Below are 11,729 nucleotides of genomic sequence, written 5' to 3'. Positions count from 1 at the left end.
CGCTGGAGGAAATAAAGTGACTCTCAGATATTTAAGATTTTGGCAATCTTTCAGCAGGGTGTAAAAAGACAGCTCATCGTCCAAGGAGAATCCTTTGGTGGCAAGAATACGAAGCTGGCCCCCAACGTTTCTTGTCACAGGCCAAAGCTCCTTCAAGTCCCTCCTTTCCTTGCAGTTGATAGTGAGATGAACAAAAGAGTGCTACGGCATGAAACTTGGACCCAAATCGGGGTTGTCTCTTAGGAACAATGATACTTCTTCCAAGTGGGGGCACACAGTACAAGCCATAGGCCAGGAATACTCATCCAGTACATAGGTTTCCTTGATAACTAGTGAGAATTAGAATCAGGCTGGGCAATGCAAGCAGCACAAAGACCAAGACCCAAACCAACCCCTGTTCATTAGTGGTGGACTTTAGGGTACAGAGCTGAAGAGTTTGCAATTTTTGGCAACAGAGAGCACCAGTGGAAGGATCACAGACGAGGGGAAGCAGTGATTCCTGGGTCACCTCCTCACATACAGAGATGTCAAGCTCACAAAGCCCCAAACAGCAGGAGCCCACAGCTGATAATACTTCTGTATTGCACTGAGTCTTTGAGAGGTCTAGTTTTGTGAGATGTGGCAAACGTTTCAACTAGAGCACCTGCAGGGATCTAGGTGCAGCCGCTGAGATTCAGTGAAGACAATTTCTATGACAAGGAACAAAAAGATCATCGGTGAACATAAGCAAGTCACCTTCTTTGTATTGATAGGTTGGTGACGCATGCGCAAGATGCCATCCCAACATCTCACAGAAGTAAAACAGTACTTTTAAAAATAGATTTATAGGAATAAAAGTGGAATAACATATAGTTTGTAGAGGAGAGATAAAGGTCTGGGGTGATGGGGAGGCCTGGGAGCTTTATGTGAAAGAGAGGACATGGCTGTATCTCATTCTGACTTGTGCTGTTGGAAAACTCTAAATCTCTAGCTATAAATCCTTGTTTATTAGAGGCGGGGGTAGCTCTACTCACTAGCAGAATAAGGTGGTAGACCAAAGCAACTTCATCCTGATTTTATTCCTGTTTTAATACCAGGGGAAGCAGATGGCAAGAATGTCGGTGAGAGTACCTAACAGGAAGCACACAACTTGCATGTTGCCTCAGCTCCATTGTCTGTCAGTCTGCACAATTCAAAGTGCTGACTTTAGCCTATAAAGCCCTAAACGGCGCCAGCCCAGTTTACCTGTCGGAACGCATCTCCCTCTATGAACCACCACGGAGACGAAGATCTTCTGAGGAGGCCCTGTTCTCGGTCCAGCCACCGTCACAGGCGTGATTGGTGGGGACGAGACAAGGCCTTCTCGGTGATTGTCCCTCGGCTATGGAACTCCCTCCCTGGCAAGATTAGATCAGCCCCCTCCCTCCTGTCCCTTAGAAAGAGGGGAAAAACCTGTCTGTGGAACCAAGCCTTTGGAGCAGTGAAATGAGGCAATAATAGGAAACCTATTCTGCTGACTGGATCCAGCATGGTGTCCTGAGTTGGTTTAAACAGCCGATTTTAAAATAGATATAACTCATTTTAATGTTTAATGTTTTTATGTTTCTGTAGATTTATAATTATTTTATGGCCCGGAATGGAATGTATGCCATATATATGTTGTGTTCTGCCCTGAGTCTCCTTCGGGGTGAGAAGGGCAGAATATAAATGTTTTAAATAATAAATAAACAAACCCATTTAGGTCCTCCAAATGTTGTTCCAGTCCCTCTGGAACACCCAATTCTTCTTGTGTTTTTATCACAATATAATTCAGAGACAAAGGTTTTAGTAGTATAAAATAAGCTTTATTGAAAAAAATTACGTACTGTCCTGGCCCTATGAGCAATGGAGCTGCCATTCTGAGCAAGTGGAGCGAGTTGGGTTTTTTTCATTCCCGCATAATCATTACTTCCAAGTTCTCTTTCCTGGCTCTTTGGGAGAGCTCATTGTAGTCTGCCCGGCTTATATGGAAACATTTCTCCAAGGAGAGTAAACTCAGCTGATTCTCAGACAAAATCAGCAAATCGATGGTGCGAACTGATATCTGAACCCGAATCAGTTCGAGCTCCTGAAGACATTGCAGGGCAGTACTAGGTGGTTTTAGTGCTTTCTGAAATGCCTCATCCAGAGAGCAGGGCAGACAGAATAGATGCAAGATCTCCAGGCATGGGGAATATTTGAACACTGATTCCAGGATATTTCCCAAAACCAGTTTATACAGGGAAGGCAACGGGGTAACGAATTCATGGGACTCCAGGCAAAAGTTAACAAGCTCAGGGAACTGGAGAGGAGGCAGGCACAAGTTCCTTGCTCTGGCTTCATTCTGTGGCTGACTCTGATGACCATTGCTCTCTGGAGAGGGAAGGAACAACACACATGTCAGGAGATTTGGGCAGTGGCTCAGCAAGGTGTGGAGGGTGAACTCATCTTTAAAGATAAATCCATTAAGTTTAAGAAATTTAAGCTGGGTCCCAATGTTAGCTGTCACAGGTAAAAGCTCCTTCAAGTCCATCCTTTGATCGGTACCAAGACTGAGATGGGTGAGACCGTGCCATGGCAAGACATGCTGATCCAAGTTCCAGATATCTCTAAGAATCATAGAGATTTCCAAGAGGTGAGGGCACACAGCACCAATCTTAGGCAACAAGGAAAGTGGAATGAAATTAATTTTCCTGAGGGGAAGTGTGAATCTGCCACTTTCCTCATTTGGGTGAGTAGATGTCCTGTACCGTGCCACTTCCTCCAGGGATGGAAACCCAGCAGGCATCCGGGCACCATGAAATTCCTGGTCATAGATCAGACATATAGCTTGTGGAACCAAATTATGAAAAAAATATTTCAGCTTGGGCAATGCTAGAAGCACAAAGACCAGAAGCAAAAGCGAGCTCTGAAAGTCAGTGGTGGGCGTCAGTCCTTCAGCTCTGAGCCTCTGCAATGACTGGCAACCGTACGATCCTGCAACAGGGTCATAGACCAAGTGAAGGAGGGACTCTGAGGATAGTTTCCTACACTTATCGATATCCAATCCTTCAATTTTAAGACAGAAAGTGCGAATGGTGGAAAGTACTTGTGTGTTGCACTGGGTGGATGAAAGGTTTAGTTTGGTGAGGCACGGCAAAGCTTTCACAAGCTCGATCAAAGCATCCGCATGAATCCGGTAGCAGTAACGAAGTGTCAGCGAGGAAAGATTCTGTCTCCAGAAAGAGAAAGAGCATGAAGTGAGGAAGAACAGGCTCATTTGGATTTCAACGCTGGTCATCCCTGAACGTATGCTCTACCCAACATATCTTTGGGTCAAGAGAAGGAACATCTATGGGTCCTAACCCTGATTTTTATATTCTGAAATACGCAGGTGCCATGAAGATCCTTATGTCATAGGCACACGGCCTGTCCTCTTTTGTTAAAATCTGAAGATTGTGTGCAAGATGTCATTTCCCACAATATCAGAATGGGAATATGACAAAGTAGAATCCAGACACAGTACAGTAGGTCCTCCACTTTTGCAGATCTCTAAGAAAGTGGGGGAAAGGTAAAGACAAAACTCAATTCTTTAGGCTCTCAACTGTACAGTCCACTGGACATTGTCCACAGAATCTTAATGGAGAACCTAAAAAATCCTATAGAGGTATTCCCTACAGGAATTTCCAGGTCCTCCAGCAAGACTCTGGTCAACTACTATCAGATATTGGCCATATAATCATACTGGAGAACTCTGAGGGAATTTCTCTCTGGGAATCTCTAGGCCTTCTAGCATGGCTCTGTGGGCAGCTTGGAAGAAGTTGCTCATAGAGTTAGTGTGTCTGACCCATAACAGAACATTTTAATCAAATCCATGAACAACCAAAACTGCAAAAGTCAAACCCACAAATGTGGCATGTTAACCGCAGTCATCTTTTCTGTTCATTGCTGCCCTGTTCTAAATAAAAAGGTATCTTAACGAATAAATAATGTCTCTATTTGGCCATAGGAAAGAGCTCCTCTCTTGCAGGGTTTTCCAAAGTCTAGTATTCCAGGTGTTTTGGACTTCAGCTCACAGAATCCCTGGTCATTGGCCAATGCATCCCATACTACTGGGTGTTAAAGTCCAAAGCACCTGGAGGACTAGAGATAGGAAATCACAGGTATAGCATAACATCCTCCTGTTTCCGCAAGCAGGAGGCTGTTAAGGGAGAAGGGTGCCCTAGGATGAACTAGGCCATCCTGCTTCCAGATTTTGCAAGTTAATAATAATAATAAAACTTTATATACCGCTCTATCTCTCCGAAGGGACTCAGGGTGGTTTCCAACATAGTTAAGGCTCTCAGTTACCAACACAAAACATACAACACAACCATATTAAAACAGATTTTCCAAGATGTTACTTTAGAGAACTACAACTGTCAGAACCCTCCCAACCCCAATCCTAGAGACAGTGTGTCCAAAAGAGATTTCTCTCTCCAGTTCATCCCATCCCACTTACCTTGCAGCGTACTGTGATGGTGTGGGCAAGAGTGTTGCCAACATAAGATGAGCAGTAATTCAAATTCAGTGACTTTAGTTGTGGCAAAAGGAGAATGTGAAGTATGGATGGGGTCAGAAATTTTCTCTCTCGCATGATCTCAAGCAGTTCCTGGAGAAGAGAGCCAGCTGGAATGAGGAAGGGAGAGATCTTACTCATATGTTAAGTGGCCCAAGAGGTGGGAGTCAATTAACAACATAGAGACTAGGAGTGCCACAAAGAGGTTACAATACACCCTCCCATGTTGAAAGGACCTATACCTGCAGTTTCATTCTCCCTAGGAATTTTCTAGGTCCTCCAGCTCCACTTTATGGCCTTACAATTGAGTCATCCCAGATGACATTGCATATTTCTACAGAGTATACCTCTCTAGGGATCCTCCAGGGTATCTCTCATTTCAATGGGGGTTGTTCAAAATGGCTTACAGTAAAGGCCTTGTAAAACTTTCATGATTCTGGCCCATTCTACACTGCCATATAATCTAGATAATCAAAGCATATAATCCACATTATCATCTTTGAACTGGATTGTATGAGAATACACTGCCATATTATCCGGATAATCTGGATTTTACATGGCAGAGTGTAGATGGGGCTTCACAGGGAGTTAAAGTGGTGTCAAATTGCATTAATTTTACAGTGTAGATGTACTCTAAGTTCTGTATTTTGTAAACTAAGATGCTAAATATGGGGCCCAAGGATCTATGGAATGGATGATGATTTGGTTATGACTACTAATTTTGACAGGTCGAGACAAGGGAGAGAACCTTTGCAGTGGCTGCTCATAGGCTTTTACACCCTCTGGAAAATACAGTCTAGTTGTTGTCTTTTTTTCCCTTGTTCCAAGAAGATCCAACCACAAAACTGTGGTTGGGAGTAAAACAAGGGGGGGGGGGGGAACAGAGGGCACAGGTATGGTTTGACTTCTCACCCAGCATGCTGAAGGGTCCTGTGATGGCGTCATGGTCACGATTCCTGGCCAGCTTGGCATACCTCGAGTAAACCTTAACCCATAGCCTTTTCATATGCATAGCCACATTCTCCAGGCATAGTTTCTCCAATGAGCGAATGATTCTCCTTTTGCGCATGGGTTTTCTGGAATCACAAACAAGAAATAATTCAGAGAGTGTTACTGGAAAGACAGATTTTCCTTTTATTTGACACTAATAGGAGAGAAGACCCTTGAAACCTGACTAGTGGCTTCTTCCAGAGGAATGTATCAGTAGTTTGCCCATATAGCATCAGGTAAATACAAGCAAGAAGACATGGCTTGGCTCTCAGTTGGAAAGGCAGGGAAGCAGGGCTGAGAAAATGACCCAGGTATCTCTAGTCCCACCTCAAGGATCTATTTGGCCCTCTCTTTGGGCCCCTTCTACACTGCATATAGAATCCAGATTATCTGCTTGGGCTGGATTATATGGCAGTGTAGACTCATATAATCCAATTCAAAGCAGATAATCTGGATTATCTGATTTGATAATATGGATTATGTGACAGTGCAGAATGGACCTTAGTTAAGGGTAGACTGATTTGCTATAAGCATCTGTCAAATGGATCAGGATTTGGAGAAGAGTAGGAAAGAAGACAGAAGCCAAGTTGATGGAAATGTTGAGATTGTAAACCTTCTCCATAAATATAGGAAATGTAGGAAATTTAAAAGCAGTGATTTTGAGCTACAACTCCTAGATGTACCATCAAGATTGAAGATAATAAACAGCTCCCTTGAGCAAGGAGTCTTTCTAGAGGGTTTAAAAGAGGCGGTGGTCTCTCCCCTGCTGAAGAAACCAGATTTAGATCGTTCGGTTCCCTCCAGCTATCGCCCAGTTTTGAACCTCTCGTTCGTGGGCAAGGTGATTGAGAGGGCAGTAGCGGACCAGTTGCAACAGTTCCTAGACGACACAGCCGGATTAGATCCCTTCCTGTCCGGCTTTCGTGTGGGGGCATGGGACAGAGACTGTACTGGTCTCCATCACAGATCATCTTCGATGCCAGCTCAATCAGGGCGGGTCGGTGCTGCTCGTGTTATTGGACCTCACTGCAGCATTTGACACAGTCGATTATAATCTTTTGACCCACTGCCTTGCCGTTGCTGGAGTCAGGGGGACAGCTGGCCCCCTATCTGTAAAGGGACGACCTAGCTACGGTGATCCAGGCCATGGTCATCTCAAGGCTGGACTACTGTAACGCCCTCTATATTGGCCTTCCTTTGTCGGTGATCCGGAAGCTCAAGTTGGTACAAAATGCAGCTGCTCGACTTCTTGCAGGAGTCCCGATGAGATGTCATATAACACCTATCTTACTACAGCTGCATGGGTTACCAATTGAGCACCGGATAACTTTCAAAGTGATGGTGCTTACCTTTAAGGCCTTACATGGTCTAGGGCCAAAGTACCTGAGGGACTGCCTCACCCCCTACCAACCCCAGAGATCCCTCCACTCTGAGGACCAAGATCTATTGGAAGTTCCCAGTTTTAAGACCTTGCGTCTAACAGCAACTAGACGTAGAGCTTTTACATCAGTGGCGCCATCACTCTGGAAGTCTCTGCCGCCTGAAGTTCGTGCCTTGCGGGACTTATCAGTCTTCCGCAGGGCATGTAAGACACGCCTGTTTCGGCAGGCTTTTGACCTCTGTTATTGCTGTTTTTAAATTGCTTAGATTTTAGCTTGTTTTTGAAAGCCACTCTGAGCCCTGGGGGAGTGTTTTTAAGATTTTTTTAAAAGATATTTTAAAGATGTTTTTAAATTGTTAGATTTTAGCCTTTCTTGTAAGCCGCCCCGAGCCCTAAGGGAGTGGCGGCATATAAATTTAAATAATAAATAAATAAATAAATAAATAAATAAGATTGTGGTACCGGAATTCTGGGAGCTGAAGTTAACATTGTCAAATTAATGCATTTTGATACAACTTTAACTGCCATGGTTCAATGCTATGGAATCATAGAATTGTGGTCTTACAAGGTTGTTGGCCTTCTCTGCTAAAGAGTAGTAATGTTTCACCAAACTACAATTCCCAAGATTATATAGCATATATAGATTGGTGCTTTACAGAATTTTCTGTTCTAGAACTCCAATATGCTGATGATAATGTAGTCTGTGCGCATTCAGAAGACGACCTACAAGCTACTCTAAACACCTTTGCAGAAGCATACGAGAAGCTCGGCCTCTCATTGAACATCGAGAAAACCAAAGTGCTCTTTGAGCAGTCACCAGCCAATCCCTCTGCAATGCCAGGAATACAGCCTAATGGTGTAACATTAGAAAATGTTGACCATTTCCGCTACCTTGGCAGTCACCTCTCCACAAAAGTCAACATTGACACTGAAATACAACATCACCTGAGCTCTGCGAGTGCAGCATTTCTGCAAATGAAGCAGAGAGTGTTCGAGGATCAGGACTTCCGTAGGGATACCAAGGTGCTTGTTTATAACGCTATTGTTCTCCCAACCCTGCTCTACGCCTGTGAAATGTGGACTGTCTACAGACATCACATTCAACTCCTGGAAAGATCCCATCAGCGTTGCCTCCAAAGAAATCCTGCAAATCTCCTGGGAAGACAGGTTGACAAATATCAGCGTGCTGGAAAAAGCAAAAACCACCAGTATTGACGCGATGCTCCTATGCCATCAACTCCACTAGACTGGCCACATTACCGGAATGCCTGATCATCGTCTCCCAAAGCAGTTTCTATACTCCCAACTCAAGAATGGAAAACGGAAAGTTGGTGGACAAGAAAAGAGATTTAAAAATTGGCTTAAAGCAAACCTTAAAAATCTGTGGCATAGACACCGGGAACTGGGAAGTACTGGCCCTTGAGAGCTCTATCTGGAGGTCAGCTGTGACCAGCAGTGCTGTAGAATTCGAAGAGGCACGAATGGAGGGCTTAAGGAAGAAACATGCCAAGAGGAAGGCATTATAAGCCAACCCTGACTTGGCCCACCTTCCACCTGGAAACCAATGTCCTCACTGCGGAAAAACATGTGGGTCAAGAATAGGGCTCTACAGACACCTACACATCCACTGCCAAGACACTAAAATTGGAGGACCATCATCCTTGAGGTACAAGGGATCACCTAAGTAGTAAGTAAGTAAGAGGAAAGCCTGGTCCTAATTCCCAACCACTCCCTGCTTGGTGCAAATCCTCTTGAAACCTGCGCTACACAGGACAAGTTCTCGTCCTTCAACAGATGTGTTGGGTATTCTACGGGTTTCTTACAAAAACAAAATAAAACACAGAATCAACTTTTTATATATAATACTAATCTGTACTCTCTACTACAAGACCATAACTAAATGGCTATTAAAAACTATTACTATTGCTACTACAAAACACACACACACACACACACATTTTTTAAAATAACAGATCTACAAACTTCCTACTTCCTATAGGATGGTTTTTATACTTTATCAGTCTACTTCCTTTAGTGATATCATGTTGTGTTGATTGGACAAAAGTGCTTTTACTTTTGGCAAGACTCTGCTAATTCATAAATCTTACAGTTGAGAAATGCCCCCAACACAAGTCACAAACATTCTTAGTTTCTCCTTTATCAGCAAAGTCCATTTTTCCATCCCGGCTAATTCTGCAAGTTTCTGTCTAAGCCAGATGTTGTTGGTAACTTCTAGCAACCTGGTTCATCATAGTGAGGAATGGCAAAGCTGCAGAATAACACCTGAAGAATCCTACAAACTTCTTGCCCATGATATCTGTATGACCATTGTGTTAGTGGACAGCAAAGTGTTTGCCCAAAGCATATGTGAGGTGTTTTCCTGTATCTGTAGAAGGGAAGAGGCAAAACACTATCCTGGATCATCTCATTCATGGTGGCTGCCAAGATTTGTATTCAAACAGAATTTTATCCTGTGACATAGGCCTATCAGAGTGAAAATCAGAAAGGGATCCTGTGTCTTTAAGGGTTGCACAGAAGAGGGAAAATTAGCAGGGTGTTTGCAAGGCAAGCCACATCTGTTGACAATTCCTCTTCAATGTAATTAATATTAAAGGGACAGGAGCTCTCTCCACTTATCACAGAATCAGAGTTGGAAGATAGTCAAGGGACATCCAGTCCAACCTTCTCCTCTTATGCAGGAATACACAATCAAAGAACTCCCAACAGATGGACGTCCATACTCTATCCTCAAACCTCCAGAGCAGGTGATTCCACCATGCTCAGCATATTCCACTATCAAAACACTCTTACATTCAGGAAGCTTTTCCTAATGTTAAGGTGGGATCTCTTTCCCTGTAGTTTGAAGCCATCCTAGACTTTGGAGCTGAAGAAAAAAACCTTGTTCCTTCCTCAATATGACATCTTTTTGAATATTTAAACATGGCTATCATGTCATCTCTTAGCCTTCTACAGGCTAAAAATATCCATCTCCCCAAGCTACTCTTCACAGGGTTTGGCTTTCAGACCATATGCCCTTGTCTAGACAAGCCCCGGTTTAATCCTATTCCTTAATCTAGCACCCCTAATCTTCCCTGAGTGTCAGCTACCTGCCTCCCTTCTGGTCTCATAAGAGAATAAAAAGAGACCTCAAAGGCCAGCAGGGTCTGGCCATGCAGAAGACACAACCAACATCTTCCTACGGATGGTCATCCAGCCCTCTATTGAAACATCTCCCACAAAGGTCTCTGGAGAGATAGGAAGTTGAATGTGGGAAGCAATGGTGCCATTTAGGAAATCTGGGGACTCCAACAATCACTTTTAATGCAACCCCAAACATAACCACCCAATACAGCTGCCCCAGAAATAAACCAACCCAAGCCTGCGCCCTTTTGTCATCCCTCTGGGGGAGTTTGCCTTGCTCCAAGGTGAGAAGAGCAGGCAAAGCCTCCAGGGCACTCACTTGAGGGTATCTTCTCTCGGTTAGATAAGGGCTCAAGCTGGCCTCTCACACCCCTGCACAGTATCAGCTGGAGCCTCCAACCTGGGATGAAGCAGCCTTCCTTCCCTCCCTCCCCTTCTCTATTTATGGGGAGGGCCTGACCCTTGGAGACAGCTGGAGAGAGATGCTCTAGCCAGGGAGGAAGTTACTGGAAGGGAGAGGAGTCCTTCCACCCCTTTGAGTCTTGCCCTAAGGCTGTGTTTGGTCCTCCTCTCTCTTCTGGGGTCTCAGGTGCAAGCAAGTGCTCTTTTCTCAATGAGAATTTGAATTTATATCTCCTCCTCCTCCTCCTCCTGTACTTTCGATTTCTTTCTTATTATTACCTTAACATACGTTGCTTTTGCTTTGTTCTGTGTTGTTGATTGGACAATTCTTCTTAATGAGAATTTTAATTTGTATCTCCTCCACCTCCTTCTTTTGTACTTTCGATTTCTTTCTTACTTATGGTGACCTTAACACCCTAAAGGATTTTCTTCTCAAGATATGTTCAAAGGGGGGGGGGGGTTGCTTTTGCTTTTTTCTGTGTTGTGTTGATTGGACAGTTTTTGTGTGAAGGCCAAAAGAATGAAAAGGAAGGAAAGAGACATACAGGTGTGCATTGTGCTCTTTGGCCCCTTCTACACTGCCAGATAATTTGGGTTATCAAGCCAGAAAATCCACATTCTCTGATTTGATCTTTTCACACGTCTCTTTTGTGCCATGCAGTTGTGCCTATAGTTGCTGGTGAAAGAGAAAAAGCACCGGGCGGCTCATGGCATCCCGCGTGCCCTCCCTCCTCCCCTCATCACATGGCGGGGCAGAGAAAGTGCTTTGGCCCCCCTTTCCCTCTCTCCATCACATGGCAAAAAGGGTCCCAACACGTGTTGCCCTGCCGCCCTTTCTGCCATCAAACAGCAAAAGGGGGAGAAAACTGGATAACTCCGTCTTAGCTACCCAAACATTTTCCTCCCTGTAGCTGAAGTATTTTGGCCACATCATGAGGAGACAGGAAAGCTTGGAAAAGATCACGATGCTGGGTAAATTGGAAGGAAAAAGAGAGGCCGACCAAGGGCAAGATGGATGGACGGTATCCTTGAAGTGACTGGCTTGACCTTGAAGGAACTGGGGGCGGTGATGGCTGACAGGGAGCTCTGGCGTGGACTGGTCCATGAGGTCACAAAGAGTCGGAGACGACTAAACGACTGAGCAGCAGCAGCAGTGGAGGAAATACCTTTCGGTGCTTCCACCCCACTTTGGGAGGAATGTGAGCAGGACCTGCCATGCAGCACATGATGGTGCATGGCAGGCCCCATCCAAACCATGCATAGAAGTCATTTTTTGCCCCA

The 11,729-nt window shown here is 44.5% G+C and overlaps 1 protein-coding gene across 2 annotated transcripts; it reads right to left on the bottom strand.

Moving 5' to 3' along the window:
- Positions 1-1,801: 1,801 nt before the first annotated feature.
- Positions 1,802-10,462, bottom strand: LOC100553151 (uncharacterized). 2 transcript variants are annotated; one of them, XM_062969500.1, is made up of 4 exons: positions 10,366-10,462; positions 5,447-5,610; positions 4,478-4,644; positions 1,802-3,208 (listed from the first exon to the last, which is right to left on the bottom strand). In XM_062969500.1, the coding sequence occupies exons 2-4, from the start codon at positions 5,601-5,603 to the stop codon at positions 1,907-1,909; spliced, it is 1,626 nt and encodes a 541-aa protein (XP_062825570.1). In that variant the 5' UTR covers positions 5,604-5,610; positions 10,366-10,462; the 3' UTR covers positions 1,802-1,906. The 2 variants fall into 2 exon arrangements, with proteins under 2 accessions (XP_062825570.1, XP_062825571.1); XM_062969501.1 differs by lacking the exon at positions 10,366-10,462 and adding an exon at positions 7,851-8,064.
- Between the last annotated feature and the right edge of the window lie 1,267 nt (positions 10,463-11,729).

This window comes from Anolis carolinensis, chromosome 2 (genome assembly GCF_035594765.1).
Source record: "Anolis carolinensis isolate JA03-04 chromosome 2, rAnoCar3.1.pri, whole genome shotgun sequence".
NCBI classification, from domain to species: domain Eukaryota; kingdom Metazoa; phylum Chordata; class Lepidosauria; order Squamata; family Dactyloidae; genus Anolis; species Anolis carolinensis.
This window is presented reverse-complemented; position numbering and strand designations above follow the sequence as displayed.

Bases quoted from the DNA above. Each gene is read 5' to 3' on its own strand.
- LOC100553151 (XM_062969500.1), bottom strand. From the start codon at position 5,603: ATGCGCAAAAGGAGAATCATTCGCTCATTGGAGAAACTATGCCTGGAG. The intron at 4,645-5,446 runs GTGAGAAGTCAA...TCCTCATTCCAG, and splicing joins AGGACCCTTCAGCATGCTGG to CTGGCTCTCTTCTCCAGGAA. The intron at 3,209-4,477 runs GTAAGTGGGATG...TTCTGGAGACAG, and splicing joins CCATCACAGTACGCTGCAAG to AATCTTTCCTCGCTGACACT.